This window comes from Sardina pilchardus, chromosome 22 (assembly GCF_963854185.1).
Source record: "Sardina pilchardus chromosome 22, fSarPil1.1, whole genome shotgun sequence".
Lineage (NCBI taxonomy): Eukaryota > Metazoa > Chordata > Actinopteri > Clupeiformes > Clupeidae > Sardina > Sardina pilchardus.
In genome coordinates, this window is record NC_085015.1 from 27,332,550 (window position 1) to 27,351,867 (window position 19,318).

At 50.6% G+C, this 19,318-nt stretch overlaps 1 protein-coding gene across 2 annotated transcripts in view; it reads left to right on the top strand.

Moving 5' to 3' along the window:
* Window positions 1-19,318, top strand: part of dock1 (dedicator of cytokinesis 1) — a 215,155-nt gene that overhangs the window by 129,912 nt on the left and 65,925 nt on the right. For both annotated transcript variants that reach the window (XM_062525877.1, XM_062525878.1), the window contains exons 28-29: window positions 10,835-10,936; window positions 12,707-12,801. In XM_062525877.1, coding sequence (XP_062381861.1) covers window positions 10,835-10,936; window positions 12,707-12,801 — 197 coding nt within the window. The remainder of the gene's footprint in view (window positions 1-10,834; window positions 10,937-12,706; window positions 12,802-19,318) is intronic.

Sequence of the window (19,318 nt, forward strand, 5' to 3'; positions counted from 1 at the left end):
CAACCAAATCCTCCTTTAAGTACCTTTCGGAGGCCAGCGTCTCTCTGTGTAGGCGTTTAGCAGATGTATTTCACAGTGCTTGATGGCATCCTCACACTCCCAAAGCCACATCTCCACACAAGCCTCTGCCTCTCTGGAGTGAGCTGGGGAAGCCTGTAGTGTCAGATCTCTCTCCCTCTCTTGGCTGCTCACTGGTGCGCTCACACAGCCATCCTGTTAATCTTTCTCTTACCCCTCCCTCTTTCTTTCTCTCTCTCTCTCTCTCTCTCTCTCTCTCTCTCTCTCTCTCTCTCCCTCCCTCCCTCTCTCTCTCTCTCTCTCTCTCTCTCTCTCCTGTATTTAGAGCTGGTGTGAATTAGGGTGTCCCGGCATAGGTGCTTGTCAATACTCTGTGTCACCCCAATCTTGGGCGGTAACACCCCGAGACACCACCACCAATCTTCCCAATCTCTCCCTCTCTCACACACACATAGACGGCTGGTGTGAGCGGAGGTGTTGAGGCCTGGCCCCGCTATGCTGTCATACTGGGGTTTTTTATAGCCTGGTTCACAGAGAGTGTCAACATGTCTGCCTGCTGAACCCCCTCAGGGTGTCCAGTTGTGTCACCACGCGTCCCGCGCCCATGGAGTTGACCTCCTGGCCTCTGTCTCTCCATCCCTCTCTCTGTCATTCACTCTGTGTGTGCTCTCTCTCTCTCTCTCTCTCTGTCCCTCTCTCTTGCTCTTTCTCTGTATTCCTCCCTCGTTTTCATTCTCTCTCTCGCTGGCACTCGTTCTCTCCGTATCTCTCAGTTTAATTCAAAGCTGCTTCATCAGCATGACGGTTTGGATGCAGCGTTGACTAAACGAATGCTTAGAACAACAAAGCAATATAGCAATAAAGTGTAAAGAAGAGGAATGCGGATATACAGTGAATCCAAATAGCAGCAATAATGAGATGAGGAAGAAGAAAGACAGTGGAAAAGAAAAAGTGAAAAAGTGTGTGTGTGTTTCTCTCACACCCTGGCGTGTGTGAAATATTTGTAGAGTATTTTCCAGTGGGGGACCTTGTGATGGCTGTTGCGCTGCAGGGCAGAGTGCTAGGCTGTCCGTGTGTAAGGGGACGGGAGGGACACAGACACTGTCCAGGAACTCTTCCCTCTTTAAACAAGCACGCCACCTCTGCCTTAAGAGAGGCCTGCTGCTGACTCGGCTGCCATTGATTTCATTATCGCAGATCCAATGCTCCCCCTCAGGGCTGACCGCCGGACACTCCGCCTCATGTCCTTCACTTGAGCCGGCCTTTTCCATCCGTCTTTGTTTTTCTGTATGTTTGTGTGTGTGTGTGTGTGTGTGTGTGTGTTTGTGTGGACAGCCTGTCTTGTGTTCCCTATTCTCCCATGCAGTGATGAGTTTGTGTGTGTGTGTGTGTGTGTGTGTGTGTGTGTGTGTGTGTGTGTGTGTGTGCTGGCTGCATGCAGTGCCCTTGCAACTCATTGTAAGTAAGAAGCTTGGTCAACACGAGGGGCCCAGCTGTGCTGTTGGGATTGGCTTTTCATCTTCAGCGTGCCTGGTGCCCACTGACTCATTGCTGTTGTGTGCCCCAGTATGCTGGTGGACGGGTGTCCTGTGGTTTGAGTCACCCCACTCTGCCTCTGTGCCTCCAGGCCAGTAATATCCATCTGGCAAGGTGACCAGTTGGGGGACTGCCTTCTCCCTTCCCCTCAGTCCAAAACAAACGGATAAGCACATTACCCACTTGTGTCAAACAATGTCAGACGGGCCCAGTGGCTCAGACAAGTTTTTTTGTTTTGTTCAAAGGAAAAGAAATGACCACTCACCAGGTGATCCCTCCTGACACCGGCTACTTTATCATTGAACTCAGAGGAGCCGTTGTGGGTCGGCTTTATTTGACAGGAAAGTTTAAACAGTCCAGCCCTTTACGCCTCAGACACACTTGCCCGTATCGACACCTGAGACAGTCAAGTTGCATTAAAGCAACATGTTATCGACCCGGGGCATTGTTTAACCAGTGTTATTAAAGAAATCCGTATGTTTACTGCAGCGGCTGGAGGGGCCTGCTCAGCTCAGCAGGGGTGGGTCTGTCAATAGTATTGATGAGCGCTCTGGAGACCTGCTTCATGTGCTTGGCCCTCCTCCGGCCCTCGCGGGAGCCGCTCCTCTCTTCTCCTGTTTCACAGTTCAAGGCCTCGATGGGGAGCAGTGCCATCGACCCCCCATACCACCCTCGCACTGGACTGGCAGCCGTGCGCCCCGGGGCTTATGGTCATGAGTCAAGAGTGTTTTGTCAAAAGCTGGAAGAAATGTCTGGCTGGCTGGGGAAACAAGATGGATACTCCATCAGCACCTTAGTTATTTTTTTTTAGCCAATGCTCAGAATAGCTGCCAGATAGCAGTGGAGGTTAGACACAGAGCTGGTGTGTGTACCTGTGCTGTATGTTAGCCTGCGTGTTGTCATGTAAACATGTGTAGTGCCAGTAAGCCTGTGCCAGTGGTGAGCTGTACACGGCTGCAGAGGCATCCAGAGCTGTTCCCTGCTGATCCGGTGGCCACGCGCCGCTGAGGAGCTGTGAGCAAGTCAAGTGTGAAAGACCCGTCCTTGAGCACGCCGCTGTCTCATCTCACACAATACCGCTAGATTTACCTTGGCTGTTTCACACACACACACACACACACACACACACACACACACACACACACATACTACACATGCATCAAACATACACACACACACACACCACTCTGTACACATATACTGTACACATACACACACGCACATCATACATACATCACACACACACCATGTACACACACACACACACACACACACACCCTACCGATTTGGTTTGTGTTCATCCCTGTGTTTGCAGCACATAATGAGTTTGCTCTGGGCGCGTGCTATGGGGGAAATAGAATTGGAGGCTGAAATGACTGGTTTGGAGGGCTTGCTGCAGGAGAGGTGGTTGTGCCAGGGTGCCAGGCCTGAGGTGGCGTGGGGTGGGGACGGGCGTAGGCGGCATGAGAGCGGAGGAGCTGGCCACGGGGATCCGGTGGCCTGCTGCGGCACGTGCCTGGAGCCGTCAGGAGCCTGTCGCTTTTCCAGCCTCTCTCTGTGCTGTGAATGTGGGATTAAGTCTGTGTCTGTATTTTTGGGCTGTTTGTGTCTGCATGGAAATGTGTTGGGCTGTGTTGTTTTGTCAGGCTGTGAAAGAGAATGTGTTGGGTTCAGACTGAGATGTTCAGCTGATAGACATACACACATATACACTGATGCACAACATGTATCACTTAGCAGGGGAAAGTGTGGCCAAGATATTGCATGTGAATATGCAAATGACTCATTGATTCAAATATCCCATAGTAGCATGTCCTTAGTGGTGAGGGGGGCTGACACAACACGTGAGCTTTAGACCCAGATGCTCCCTTCACTTTGATTACTGATCTCAGGCTCACGTATTTGTGTGTGAAGCTAGATTTTTTTTGTGTGTATGAGTCATGTTGGATTTTGGTGATTATTTCATTTCTTTGTCTCTTGTTCAGTAGGCAGAAATGTCTTTAAAGCGCCCTCCTCAGCATTCTGAAATGTGACGGTCTCCTTGTGTGCCTTTGGCCGGTGGGAGTTGTCTTTATCAGCGAGGTGTCTCAATGCCCCTCACTGAGTTCCCTCGGCTTCCTCAACCTGCCATTTTCTAAAAGCAGCATGTGCACAATCACCGGCCCACAGCTCACAATAGCATCTTTTTCCCATTCCTCAGTTTATATTTTCTGAAACCTTTCACTCACACACTGACATTTTACTTTTTTTACTCGAGACCAATATCCTTTTTCCGGTAGCTCACCTTTAAAAAGCTATTTTCCTGCAGCAGCGTGGAAGAATCCTCCGCCCAGTTTTACCCCTCTTGTCTTTTTCTCTAAACGCAGGCATGCTTTTCTTTGCTATTTTAACTACGCTTTGTCTACCGTGTCCTGTCCTCTTCTGCTGGTGTTTATACGGAACGGAGCTTCTTATTATTCATATATTGTCGCTCTGTGTGTGTGTGTGCCTCTGTGTGATTTTTGTAGGCATTACAGGCAAGGTGAACAGCCTTTAGAGGGTATGGATGTCTCTTCAGCTGATAGTGTCCTCCCCAGTAAACTGTCCTCTCTGCTATTGTGCTCCCTGCTGTGCTGTCCCATGGTGTCCCCTATACAGTGCCTCTCCTGCCTCTGCTGTTGCACTGTCCCCTGACTCAGCACCAGAGGCAGGACGTCTGTTCTGACCCAACCGTTCATAGACACACGGGCCTCAAATATCTCCCCACTAACTCACACCTTTGACACCACTTTGAATAGTGCATTTGTGTCTGGCCATGCAAATGTGTGTTTGTGAGGCGAGGTGACGCATGATCAAAGCCACACATCCAGTTGCCTGTGCACGAGCTGGCATCCCAAATCACCTTGTAGGCCTCCTCTCTGCACCTTCAGAGAGTAATTGGAGTTCCTCCTCTTCCCCACCCCACACTGCCTACAGCCCAGCCCAGCCCAGCCCAGCCCAGCCCAGCCCAGCCCAGCCCAGCCCACCCCAGCACCGCATGGCCCTCCTCTGAGCTCCAGCTTCACAGCAGAGCTGGGGATCTGGCGGCGTGGGTGGGACTCAGCAGCTGGCTTTGAGCCTCTAAATCCCAGGATTCTCCATTCATGCACCTGCCGGTATGCAGGGGGGGATCTGGGAGTGGGAACGTTTCAGTGAGCGAGCACGCTGCACTTGTTCCACACCTGTTCAGCGTGTGTCCTTATTCCCACAGAGCCTAGTGTAGAGGATGAACTACATCCACACCACGCGCACGGTCACTGTGTGTCTTCACTGGTCAGTCACATGTGCTTTCAGGGAGCTGGTTTAGCGGCTTCTTTGGGGTTTTTTTTTTGTATCTTCTTTTTTTCTTCCTTTCACAGATCTTCTCCAGCCACTTTCTCTGGAGGCTGGGGGATTGTCCCTCTTGGCCCAATTAAAGGCATAAAGCCAGGCCTGCTTTTATGGGACTGTGCTTTGCCTCTCTCCCACATGGTGTCATTGGGAAAAGTGAGACGGATGGCGGTGCCTGTGGGGAGATGGGTCCACCAGGACTCCCCTCTCTCAAGACCAATGTCCTTGCGTTTTCCCCACCGCCGCCGCCAGCCCTTTCCACTCATATCATCAGCTCGGATTCCTTTAGAGGTCGATTAAAGGTGCATCATTCGTTAAATATATTTTTCATGATTGCTTTTAATTAATAAATGGGACCGGGATGAATCAGTCATTGTAACTAGGAGCCTTCCGAGGTGCGCTGGTTTTAATCCACTGTAATTTGCCTCCCGTCCTTTGCTCCAGCCCTCTTTTTAAAGGGCAATATCATTATCAGCGTTGGGTGCTGAGTGCATGACTCCTAAAATGCACAGGCCTTTATGCACCACGGAACTCAATGTCTTGGACCTTTTACTTGATGGCGTGGTGAAAGCAGACACTCAGCATTTCTCTCCCTTTCCAAGTGCTCGTCTAGCCGCCGACATGGCTGTACAGTCAGCCTGAGCTGCTACGCATTGTCTGGCGTTTTGCTCTTTGCATGTTTTTCTGTCTGCTCTGCTCTGCTCATGGTGTTGAAACACTCCACTATGTATTGTTTGCTTTTGTCAGTTGAGAATATGAAGACCTTCTACAGTTCTTGAACAAGCAGGGGAAAAAAAGCTGCAGTGAGCATCCTTTTTCAGAATTGTTATTTTCCTTCATGTACTGTCAACAGTGATTGCCTAATGCAAATCCTTTTGAGACCGCGAGAGCCATTATTCAGTTTGTCTTGTTCAGCGGTAAATGAACACATTTTTTAAAAACCGTAAACTAAATGGGCCTGGAGCAAAAACATCAAGCCACAAAAACATGGCTGGCGTGTTTTTTTCCTCATTCAGGCACTCAGCCTTTCTTTGCGCACTGCTCAATTTCACCTTGCTCTGTATCAGTAGCAGAAAAGAGGAGAAAAGAAAACACACTAGTGTATGTTGCCCAATACCCTTATCAAATGGATGATAGGAGCTCATCTCTCTCTCTCTCTCAAATGGACTGTTTTTTTTGATGCAGAGTCACATGGATGATACCTTCCCTGCAACTATCCTTAACTTGCACCCTTATGTTGAGTAAAGAAGCTATGATGGATATGGATTGGGAGTTAATGGCTCAGGCAGCTGGATCTGTTAGTGGAGGTCTTTGAACAGGCCCTCCAGAGTGGCCAAGGTCACTCTCTTTTACCAGTGCCACTGTAGAGGAGGAGAATTAATGTGAGCTCAAACTGATGCCTATTCACAATAACGCTTTACTGCCGGTTGCATTTCAATCAAGCATGTTAGTTTTAAGTGAAGATTGATAGTCTCACTGGAGTCATAAAGAAGACCGCAAAAAAAAGAGAAAACCTCAGGAATGAGTTTGATCCCCCCCCCCCCCCAACCTCCCTCCCCTCTACTTGGATTTCATTTGATTCACCTCTTAAGAAAACAGTTACCATGGCAACGGGCCCTGAGTGCCTCGTGAAGAGATGAAGTGTAGAGATCAGGCCTAAGAGGACACCCTGGCATCGTTTTGCTCTCACTCGAGATTTTGTGTGCGAAAGATGGAGCAGATCAGGATGATGGGCTGTCAGGGGAATTCGGAACAGAGTCGTGCAGTCGCTGTGCTCCAGACTGGATCGCCATCTGTTTGGAAAGGGACCAAAGAAGACAGTTTGACAGAACCGTATGGGGGTGTGGGGGTGGGGAGGGGAGAAGAAGAAGTACCTTAGGCGTCCGTGTTGATCATCTACATACTACTCCCTGTGCGTTTGTACTGTACATGAGGAGATTCCTGATTTCTCCTGAGTAGTGGTGTCCAGCGTTCGTCTTGCCTTCAGTAATGGAAAGGAACGGAGACAGAAGCCAAGTCCACCACGTGTATTTAATTTACTCTATAGATTTGTTTCCTCCCCGCTGGGAGCCAGGCTGAAGCGGCAGTATTGCTTGGAGACTTAAGAATTCTTCAAGCCTAACCCGTATTGTATCAGTGAAATCAATGCAACATTTTTGGTTCTACTTCACAGCCTCTAAATTTGAAATGATTTGGTGGGGCTACAAAAACATGATTTAACTTTCACGCTTTGCTACTTTCCTAACAATGGCACATTCCCCATCTACCGACGGAGGTGTTGCATGTTGCATAGGAATGTCATTGTGGTGTAATTGAATTGGATGACTTGGGAGGCAACCACTCTAGGATTAGTCACACACTATGAAGCTAGGCATCATCAACAAAGATCTGTCATTACTGTGTGGAAAAATACGAAGGGCAAACCAGACAAGGACTGATGGGGTGATCTTAAATCTGCCGTGATATCTGTCCATCTTTCTGTTTGTGAGCGTGGAGCGTTTCTGTCAGGCTGCTCAGTAGTTGGGACTGTTCCAGGACTTTGTAGGGTTTTCTATTATTCAGCTTTAATGAAGGCCCAGAGAGCCGGGGTTCCTGGCGGCCAGGTGAGGTGCAGCTGAACCTGCACAGATTGGCTCTCTCCCAGGGGTGAGTGCTCTTCCCCAGCTCCTTAGCCCCGCTGCAGTTGGAGGTTGGCGTGGAGCTGTGCTCCTGCCCCGCCGAAGGCACGTCGCCCGAGTCTCGGCAGCGCGGCAGCTGCCAGCCGCCAAAGCAGGACGTCCGCTCCCGCCCTCGGATCCGTCAAATTAGCGGTCAGATGAAGAAAGATGAGCTCGTCATCCTCAGACAAGTCCCTTAACTAACACAGTCATGGGACGTGCGCCTGCCATTAGTCTCCCTCCCCCTGCACCCCTGCACTCCCTCTCCTGGGAGCAGGCCGACGTGACGTGTGTGTGGGTGTGTGTGTCGCACATTCAAAGTCAAAGCAGCTCCGCAGACCGCCTCACTTCTCCCTCATCCCCCTCTTCTCTCTCTCTCCCCCTCACTCCTCCCTCATCCTCCTCTCTCTCTCTCCCCCACTCCCCCTCTCTCCCATGCTGGCCTCTCTGGGTGTACGCCTCCTCAGTTTCCCCTTTCCCCATCCCTCCCTGGCTTTTATGTCCCCTTCTTTATCTCCACAGCCATCAGGTAATTGGCCCTTTTGTTCATCATTTAGACGGAGTGGGGAGGGATGCTCGAGCTAAGCAGCTGTGCAGGTTATCCCAGCCTTTCTAATCAAGCCCAGCCTAATTGGTGTAAATTGGGTTTGCTTCACAAGCGTGGGCTAGAGCTAACACATCATCCCACTGAATCCCCACTGATGCCTCTGTACGCTTTTGTGTGTGTGTGTGTGTGTGTGTGTGTGTGTGTGTGTGTGTGTGTGTGTGTGTGTGTGTGTGTGTGTGTGTGTGTGTGTGTGTGTGTGTGTGTGTGTGTGTGTGTGTGTGTGTGTGTCTCTGTGTCTTAGAGTACCAGTTCCCCTGCTCATTTGATGGTGTGAGTAGAGAAACACAATGATGTACTGAGGCTTCATGAATAATAGATGGTGAATAGCAGCATTTGAGGCATTGGCACACTGGACGCTCTGCTTAACAGGCTGCGCGGAGTATTTGTTTCCGTGTGTTTCATTGTGAGCGTCAAACACAACATCTGCCATCACCGAGGCCTCCGCCGATGATCACATGTCGGCATCTCTGGGATGTACCTGGCTGCCTTTGTTTCTCGGGAGATTCCAATTTCCGATGAATTATTCTTGGTTTGTGTCTGACTGCAGCAAATTTGGATGCTGTGTTTTTTTTCCCTCTCTGACGCCGTGGCCTCCTGTCAGTTGTTTCATTATGAATGGCAGGGTGAAACAGTGTTGCTCCGAGGTTGTCAAATATTTGACGACTGCGGGAATTTTTGTTCCCACCTCACCTGTCTTTGGTGGATTAAATATTGAGAAATGCAGCCGAGCTCAAAGCAAAAAGTACGCAGGCACACATGCAGTGCGAACACACACACACACACACACACACACACACACACACACACACACATAAACACACACACATACACACGCATGCACGCACACCAAACACACACACACACACACACACACAGACTCACACACGTATGCAGGAAGGGGAAAATGAAATGCAGGCAAGGCTAATGTGCTCAGCGTTGTAGCACAGCACAGCACAGCCCAGCTCAGCTATGTAGGTCAGGTGTAATTACTGCTGCAGGATAGATCTTCATATGAAACAAAAAGTCAGATATGGGAACAACCATGAAAGGCTAATAGCTGAGTCATAGCTTCATTATGCAAGCAGAACAATCAAGGCTCCTAGTGTGCAGTGTGACAGCCCCCTTTCCCCACTGACGGATGCCCAGGGAGGAGATGCCCGGTGTCATGGCATCAGCTGATCAATTAACTCGGACCTCCAAGGAGAAAATAATAGCATTAACAGAGATTTGCTATCAGACAGGGCCGAGCAAGACAGAAGCCCTCTTTCCCCAACAAGTGCTTTTTGGCTGGGCTAGCGCCACCGGTGGCAGTATGGCTGGCGTCCTCGGCGGGCGGGGAGGGAGCCCAGTCCCGGGATGGCGCAGCTTCAAAGCGCTCGCTCAGCCTGCTGAGTCACGGCACGCGCGGCACCATTTGGACGCGCATATGTGTGGCTTCAGCTCGGATGACGCCCGGGACCATTATTTTCTTAATGTGTGAACAATGTAGCATGCAGACATTTGTAGCAGTCAAAAATTTGTCCCAGCAAATCTGATTTTTGTAGGCTCGTCTCATCTCCCTTCGCTATGTTTTCCACAGCCATGTCAGCCATCTAACGAGATTTGCAGGTGAACTTTACTGCCGCATTTTGTCGCGTGTTTGATTTCATGTGTTTCCTTAGTTTGCCTAATTAACTTTTATGTATTTCTGCCGGCTGTGGAATTTTATGGACGCGCATATCCATGCACAGCATTAATTTGGTCATGTACTCCATTACTTTAGTCCCTCGAAATATGCCAATATGCTCTCATCAAAGTTGTTAAATCTAGCAAAAGTCAAGATTCATCATCTTTCCCCCTCTAATTATCACATTTATTAGTTTTATCCCAGCTTGATGTTCCAACCAGTGGTTTATTATGCCATCAATTCTCTGCATTCCCAAGCTAATTCTTGCATTGATTGGTCCCCAGTTAATTACATGTACCATCAACAGCCTCTAATTTTAATGACAGAGAAAAACACAAATTCCATTCCATTCCCACAGAGTCTTATCCTCGCTGTTAATTGGACTTAGGACAGCTTTGTGTGCGTGCGGCGAAGGCTCGTACTCGTGAAAGTCCCAGTTCTGTTGGTGAGCTCATTGCGGAGTCGTGTGTTCTCTATCCGCTCCGCTCCGCTCCGGGGCTCACTGGAGGTCAGGATACGAGGCTTATGTTAATTCACCCACCCGAGTCCATGGGGCTTCCCTCCTCATCGTCTCATCTTCGCCACGGAGGCTGCTGTGGGAAGTGGCTTAGGTTTGGGATGCTGCGTTGGTGTGGCCTGCAGAGGGGATCAATTGACCGCTCTTTATTTAACGAGTCTTTATGAGGCTCCGAGTATGACTGGAGCCTAAATAAACATCCAATATTCACACATCTGTTTATTCTACCACTTATTTCTCCATCTCTATCTATCCTTCCTTCCATCTGTCTGCTCATCTATCTGTTCATTTATCCACCCATCCATCCGTATTTAAACAATGTTTTGTCCATGTGTTTTCACAATATTTGTCGACTGTTTCTTCCTCTCCAGCCCACTCATCTTTCACTTGTGTGTCAGCCTCTCAGGACCGCGGACTAAATAGTGTGGAACCGAATACAATGGGCTGTCTAGGAAGCTAAGCCTTCTGTCTCTGTGTGTCCACAGGGCAGTTTTGTAGCCAGCATGACAGCCACTCTGCGTCAGATGGAGGACTACCACTACTCTCATCTCATCAACACCTTTGGCAAAATGAGGACGGATGTAGTGGTGAGTTATACACTTCTCTGCTCCCTAACCATTTGTTTTGACAGCGCCAGCGCACAAACTGTACTTATGCTGAAACGTTGTAATGTTGTTATGCAGATTCAGATAGAGCACCGTTGTAGCTGCATACACGAAATTAAATCTCAGGTCCACCTTTGTGCAGCCTCTTTGTCCAACAAAAGCTGTGCATCTCAATTAAGTCATGGGGTGGCTTGACTTGAGTGTAGCCCTCTGGCGCTGTGCCCTGATGTGGGAGGCTCGTCCTGCCTGGGACAGAGTGCAGTGCAGGGAAGCGACACCAGCGCTCCTCCCCCCCCCCCCCCCCGGCCACAGCCCGTCGTCTCCCTAACGCCAGCCGGCTTATTGATGTGCCAGCCAGCCAGCTTTGAAAAATCCGGGCCTTCAAGTTTGTTTCTTTTCTTGTGCTTTTGGCATTCTGCGGATGGTTTACATAATCTTCCATTCCGTGGCCTCCATCTCCGGGTGTTCCCCCCCCCCACACCCCCACACCCATTCTCTAGTCTCTGTGGGGAGCCCCCCGCCGTGCCGCCTCACTGCAGATGAGACCCTTTGGTCTGCTCTGTCTGGCGGAGATGCAGATGTTTTCCACTCTGAATGGTAGACAGGTATCTGAGGTAGCCAGGCACAGCACCTGAGAAAATGCACGCCTCAAGCGGAATGCTTGCCTACTGAAATAGCGATAAATAGTCATGTAGCATTTTAGCATAAAACAGAGTCAGTCTGATGACGCTAGCATCCTTTTTGTGTTGTGCTAAAAACACACGCACCCCCCACATTAGGCATTCCAGTGTAGATTAGCTGTTCCTTTCTCTTGGCTAAACAATCCCAAGTTCACCGCCTCTCTGGAGGCTGTTCTAATGCAATTTAGGAGCCAGAACATTTGAGCCTGCCCACGGCGCTAAATAAATAAGGACCCTGGTGTGGGCGCACGTGCGGCCAGTCCCTCTCCTGTGCTGAGGCAGCCGCTCGGCTGGCCGAAGACAGAGCCGCCTCTGATTTATCCTCCGCGGGGCTGGCGAGGGCTGGCGAGGGCTGGCGGCGGCCTTCCAGTGCTTGGCAGCGGCTCAAGCAAGCGCCGGGGTTGTGTTTGCCCGTCACCCCCACCGACACCCCGTCTGGCACGGCCCCGCACCAAGTTTAAATAAGAGATGACCGCGCCCCTCGTTGCCGAGCGCCCGTCGCACAAACACAAACACAAACACAAACAGGAGTGCGAAGCAGACACGAGGCTCACCTAGCAGCAGTCCACTCTGGGCTGCACGCAATCATTGAGTTTCAAAGGAAACGCTCTTCTGAGGCCCTCCAGCACTTCTGCTAGAGCCAATCCTAATGAGGGGCACCAAAGACTGGAAGCCCCAGTGACGGCCGCACAATAGCCTTTCTCTCCGGCCTCGCCTCTTCATTTGAGATGCTAATCTAAGATGGAGGAAATGTTAAGAGCCCTTCCGTGGAGAAGTGTTCCCCTCGGCTGTCGGCGGCGATGCAGAATCCCCCGCGGAGCCGAAACGGGCATCCTTACAGGACCTCGCGCTCACATCACTTGACGCGCATACCACAGTGGCGCGTAAAAAAAAAACGAGCGAGTCTTTCACCTTGACCCTGGAGAAATGTAATCTAAAAGCGGCTTCCTCCCTGGTCGCCGGGCAGCAGGCTCAGCGGGGTTCATTCCAGATTGTTCCTATCTCCCTCGCGCGCGGAATAACCGTCTTCATTCCAAACGCTCTTTCTCTTTCTCTCTCCCTTCTCTTTTAGGATTTCCTAATGGAAACATTTATCATGTTCAAGGATCTCATTGGCAAGAATGTCTACCCTGCCGACTGGGTTATAATGAACATGATGCAGAATAAGTAAGTACAGGCCTCACTGCTGCCCTTCCCTTCCGACCCCCCCTCTCTGCTCCCCACTATCTCCTCTACCCCCACCCCCCACCCTCTCTCTCTGTCTGTCTGCCTCTCTCAGTTCATGTCCCATTGCCCCCCCCCCGCATATTCCCACTCGGCCTCTGTCTCTCTGTCTCGATAGCTCGCTCTCCCCCCCCCCCCCCCCCCCAATGCCTATAGGTTTATAGGTTTCCCCAGTCGCTCTGTCTCTCTTGCTCTTTATCTCCTTCCCTCTTTTTCTCACCCCCCTCTCTGTCTCTCCCTCATTCTCTCTCTGTCTCCCCCTCTCTCTCTGCTCCTATATTTCCAAGCTGCTTTTCATCTCCCCTCCACTGTTGTTGCTTAGGAACGGCAGTGAGAAGTGGGCAAGGACGTTTTTCTAATGTTTTTCTCTCAAATGCAAATAGCACTCGGCGGCCTCTGCCACAGCAGAGCGAGATGAGACGGATACTGCCACAAACATTGGCATGAATTATAAATACCTCGCGCGCTAATCTCACACATTTTTTGCTGATGTTTTTTTTTTTCCCCTCTCTCTCTCTCTCTCTCTCTCTCTCTCGTCTTCTCCCTCCACTGCTTGTGCGGAGCTTACTTTGTTGTTATGTTTTGTTTTATTAATGCGCCTCTCGTCAACTCACTTCTATATGCGTGTGTGTGCTGCTTGCTGGTACATCAGTAGCAGCCCCCCGAACAGAAGCACATGTGGCTGCAGTAGCAAAACAAAGTGGGTGTTTGGGGGCTTTGTGTTGTGTCCCTGTGTGTGGTGCTCTGCGCTCAGTCATTAAAGGTGCAAGCCGAGCGACGCCTCCGTGCCACTTCTCACCTCGCGCTGTTGTCACGACGCGCCGGCCCAAATTGGACAAACTGGTAATGAAGAGCCAAATATACGCGGGTCGGGCATGCCACAGTGTCTTAGTCTGAGCACGCAGAATGACAAAAATAAAACAGGCCAAGAAAGTGTGTCATTGCATTTCATGGTGTTGATTAGAAAACACTACCAACTCACACACATTTGTTTGATCACCAGGTCCCAGCTTGTTGACAGAATGTCCCATTTCCAGTCCCACTGTACCGCATCTATACTTGATAGTGTACCGAGGCCTTGTCTGTGTAAAGATGTCTGTTTCTTTGTTAAATTAGACGTTGGCTAGTTATAATCAAAGCCTCCCTCTGTTTTCTCTTCTCCCTGTTTTCCTCTCTCCCTCCCTCTCTCCCTCCCTCCCTCCATGTCCCTGTGTGCCTGCTGTCATCATCCTAGGAGGGTATGTCCTGATAGAAATTGCTTTGCCGCTTGTTACTGTTTTCTCCAGCGTGGTGGCGGCATCATCCGCTAGTGTGATTACTGCCTGGCGGAGGCCGAGTCCGAGGCCGCTGAGCCTCGTATTGGAATTCACGCGGGCACCTGCGTTCTCATGCAAACAAGGCGTCAGTCGCCTCAGCGCCAAGGAGCCTCCGATGCCCCTACAGGTGTGGGACGGGCACCTGCTCTGCATTCACCCCTGCCCTTGTGTGTGTGTGTGTGTGTGTGTGTGTGTGTGTGTGTGTGTGTGTGTGTGTGCACGTGTGCAGAGTGCACATCGCTCGTGTTCTGTCCTCGTTCTTAGCATGACTTTTTTTCTGTCCTGGTGTACGGTACTGATTGTGTAGGCATATGATAAAATAGTGTGATTTTGGTGCAGTGTGTCTACTGATTTGAATGTTACGTTGGAGCCTGGCTGCACTGATGACATTTCTCAGTCCATTTGCTCTGGCCGAGCGTCGTCCATCTCGCCGCTCAGTTGTCAGGCGTGGGGAGATGCGCTCAGACCCCGGCTGCTTGCTCCGCTCACATGCAGGCACACTGAGCACTGCTGTCAAGTCTGCATATCTGTCATTTGGAGCACTTCAAAGAAAAGATTGGTTTTATTTGGCTTGGTGTGTTTGTGTGTGTGTGCTTTATGTGGAAAGGTTTTGGTGTGTGTGTGTGTGTGTGTGTGTGTGAGTTGTTTGTGTGTCTCCACGCACCCTCGTGTGTGACCTTGCGGACATGTCCATTCATCCTGGCTGTGTAGCGGTGGACGTGAGCGTCATGGCTGATGGCAGAACAGAGGATGCTGGGAGGCCATGGCTGAGTGTGCCTGGACCCACTGATATTGCCTGGAGTCGGCTGCTGAGAAAACTGATTGACTTGACTTTCTGCTCAGTAGACTTGGGCTGCCCACTGCCATGGAGGCACTGCAAGCCCACCCCACCCCTCCCTCTCTGTCTGTCTGTCTCTCTTTTTTTCTCTCTCTCTGTCTCTGTCTCTGTCTCTGTCTCTCTCTCTCTCTCTCTCTCTCTCTCGCTCCCTCCCATTGCCCCTCTCTCAGTTTTGTTTATTTTTGATACCATTTCAAAACTGCTGCGGGCAACTTCCTCAGAACTTTTCTCGCCTTTGATGTCGAAATCGGAGGGGGTTTGCAGCGTTCGCGTGACAGATAGATCAGATTTCCGTCTTGTCGTCGGCATCGTGTTCGGGCGCGCACGACTCCCGAGAGCCTCCGACTCCTAATCCGCCTGCGTGAGGCGCAGCTGATGGAGGCTCCAGCAGAGGGATGGAAATGAAGGCTAGGAAACAAACGAAGAGAGAACAGAGGCCAGGCCTTCTAGCAAAAAAGGCAGCGCCCGCCAGCCGGAGCTCTCTAATGGCTGGTGTCACGGCGGCGCCTTTTGGACTTCCGCTCGCTCTCTCTCTCTCTGGCTCCGCTTCGTGCCTGGCGACTGACTGGCATTTCGACCGCACGTCTCCGTCTGCGGCCGCGGCAGAAGTGTAGGCGGTCGGCGCCACCCACGGGCACCTCTGAGGGCACTCTTTCATTCCGCCACGCCGTGGCCTCGGCCGCCACTTGGCTAATGAGGCTATCCTTTGCAGCTCGCGCGCTCTCTCTCTCTCTCTCTCTCTCTCTCTCTCTCTCTCTCTCTCTCTCTCTCTCTCTCTCTCTCTCTCTCTGTTTTGCTCTCTCTCTCTATCTCTCACTTTCTTGTTATCTCTCTCTCTCTTTTGCTCTCTCTCTCTATCTCTCACTTTCTTGTTATCTCTCTCTCTCTTTTGCTCTCTCTCAATCTCTCACTTTCTTGTTCTCTCTCTCACTTTCTTGTTCTCTTTCTCTCACTCTCTCTCTGTCTCTCTCTCTCTCTCTCTCTCTCTCTCTCTCTCTCTCTCTCTCTCTCTCTCTCTCTCCACATCTCCCTGTCCCTGCATTCTCTAATTGCCCAAGGGAGAGGTGGGCAGCCGCGTGGAACGGGCCACAGCGCTGTGTCCCGGGGAAGGTGCTTTGAGTGAGCGGCCACTAAGAGCAGGGGTGGGAAACATGCCTGAGACAACAGCAGGGCTAATGAAGGCAGCCCCCCCACCCCACCACACCCCTGCTGCTCACGCCTCAGCCCACCAACCACTCACACAACAGCGCAGGCAACAAAACACGCCGCCACACTAATTCCATGTCAGCGCCATTTAGCACGTTTGCTGTTGGACCATATACTACATGTTTAAGCAGCCAAACAAGGAAGTAACTTTGGAAGGCTCTTTGTGCAGGAAGTAACTCAGCGCCTCAACCATAGGCTTTCTGGCTCTTAGATAATAGAGTAACAAATGCTATGCTTTTAGCTAAAAGGGGTGAAGTGATCCACTATTGTTTGGATTCATCTTACTGCTTTACAGGGCAATCTTCTTTTAAAAGTTAGTCTTTAATATTTGAACAAAGGCACCTTGCTAGCGAAGCCGGCGCGGCCAGCTTGGCCACCAATTCTCCTAAAAGCCGGTAAACCGGAGATGGTGGCTCGCCTGGGACCGGAGTATTTTACTCTCAGCGTTTCCCCTCGCACCTTATGAAATTTTAATGTCGCTCCATCCCCAAGTTTTTCAAAGGCACCCAGAAGAGCGAGGCTCGCGTGTTGCAGGTGTGCCCTTTGGCCCTCTCCGTATTCCCTCTGTTATTGAGGTTAAAATGACCTTTCTAGAAGTAGGTCTCCGGCGTGGGGATGTAGCGCCGACTTCATTTGCACAGCGTGACATTTGTTTTGCGGGGGCCCGTATTGTTTCTTGGCCCCCTGTGGCTCCAGCTCTAGTCTTGAAACAACAGAGGGGGAAATGTGTTTGTGCGCCGGCCGCCTCGCGCCCCAGCTTTGGCCCTGCCTGCATACGCTCGTGCTCCTATTTGTTAGCGGTTAGCGTTAAGGAATACAAACCATCAAACGCGCTTTACTGCAGCGGGCTTCACAGGGCACTGGCCATTAAGACTTTGTTGGGGCTGGTGTTTATAGTGAGAGTCCAAAGCTGTGCCGTGGCGGCGGAGTCTCCCAAGGGGTCCGTGCACTAACGTCTCTTTTTCAAAAGAAAACTATAGAGAGCTGGTGGGAGAATCCACTCACATGTTTGTCTCTTCCCTCACTTGACCCCACCCATAGGAATTTGACCTTTCAAAGCTTTTTTTTGCATTTTTTTTTTCTGTTCCACCTCTCCCATCCCCTTCACGCCCCCCAACCCAGCCAAAATATGACTCCTTTGATTATCGCTGGGCTTTGATAAGAAATTCAATTATTGGCCGGTGTTTGAAATGCAATTAGGTATTGGGGCTCCAGAGCCAGCAGGTGAGCACAATAACAGCTCCATCAGCTTCATTAGGGAGCCCATCACGGGCCCACTCCCTGGGACTGGAGCGCGGCGAGGCGACCCTGTGAGGAATAAGTGGTGTGTAATGAACACTGAGAGAGCGCCAGTCGACTGCTAATTACGCCCCGTAATGGCGCCGGGGAGATGAATGGAATGGCGCCCAAAAGAAGGCAGCTCTTTAGCGGTCTGACCCCCGCGCCGATCCATCCCGTCACCAAGTCCTGACGCGCACCGCCCACACACGCGTGTGTGTGTGTGTGTGTGTGTGTGTGTGTGTGTGTGTGTGTGTGTGTGTGTGCGCGCGCTCCAGGGTCAACTGACGGAGCAGCCGCACCACGACACGTCCATGTCTCATGTTTGTCAATCCATCACTCGCCCTCGACCCCCTCTCTCTCTCTCCCTCTCTCTCTCTCTCTCTCTCTCTCTCTCCCTCTCTCTCTCTCTCTCTCTCTCTCTCTCTCTCTCTCTCTCATACACACGTGTATGCGTACTTGCACACACTGAAGAGTCTTCAGGACACTTCAGGATAGATGAGCAAGAGCAAGCTCAAGAGGAGAATTCACTTTATTTTTCAAGAAGGTTACACTGCATTGCCAAGATGAAGCCTCTATGGGTCGGGGAAAATACAGTGGCGAGATAAATGAATGGGGTGCAATTGTGAATAGTGAGCTGCATTTTCTTCATGTGGAGATCTTGATGAACGCGGTGGATTGGATCTTGATAAACACAGTGCTTGAAATCAAGTGTCGGCGCTGTTTGATGTGGAGAGTGGCATGCTGTCATTCCTAACCTGAGCTTGTTGTTGTTGCTAAAATAGTCATGATTTTCACTCATTTGTCGATGCGACTGAATCAGAACTCTCGAGTTGTCGCCACAGTACCCTTAGTTCTGTCTGCAGGATCGCTTTGCATAAATTGTCTCCTCGCTGACAATGCCAAGGATATGTTAATTAGGCCTCCTAATTATAAGCACTTTCTTAAATGTACTAAATGGCCTGTTTGCTTTGGAGCGTCTTAATCACATGCTGATTCAGATTCCAAGGGTAAATGACACTGTGCTTACAACCTCGCCCAACAAGCCCCTGAACTTACTCAAGTGTTGTGACAGCATTATGGGACCGCTGGGCCGAACTGATGTGATTGCTTATCCTCGGGAGTGTGAAGAGCTCCTCCGAGGCCTCGGCTACTGTCTGTGTCCACCGTGACGGCGTGCTGTACAGATGCCTCTGAGTGCCCAGATGGGCCTGACCTTTCTGCTTAGTTTTACACCTAATCCGTGCGTCAGACTTCAGCTAATGCCCCTGTCAGGGCCCATGGCGCTCGCTCGCGCCTCTTTGATATGTGATCCTCCACTCCAGCACCCACTGCTAGTGTGCCAGTACCACTTTAAGAGGACGGGTGGAGGGGGAGGGGGTGGTAGCAGCAGCAGCAGCAGCATAAGGGCCATATCAGTGCCATTATCAGGGATGGCAAGTGAAACGGCGGTACAGTGTGCAAATAAACACACACGTTGCACACACTGATTAGTGAGTCAAGAAGTTTGAAGTGATGGTGTCATAGTTTAATTATAGTTTTCTGAAATGCTGTTATGCTAATATCTGTGGTAGCTATCTTCATCTGCTCTCCGTTGTGTTTGTAATAACCACTTTGCATTACGTTGAGAGAGGAAAAAATATGGATTTTTGCCAAGCAAATGAGATTAAGGACATTACAAGGAGAACAGTAGAGTTGAGGTAATATAGCTCACTGTAATGGTATTGGGCTCCTAGTGTAATAGCTCAGTTTAGTGTGCGTGTCCGTGTGCGTGCGTGCGTGCGTGCGTGCGTGCGTGCGTGCGTGCGTGCGTGCGTGTGTG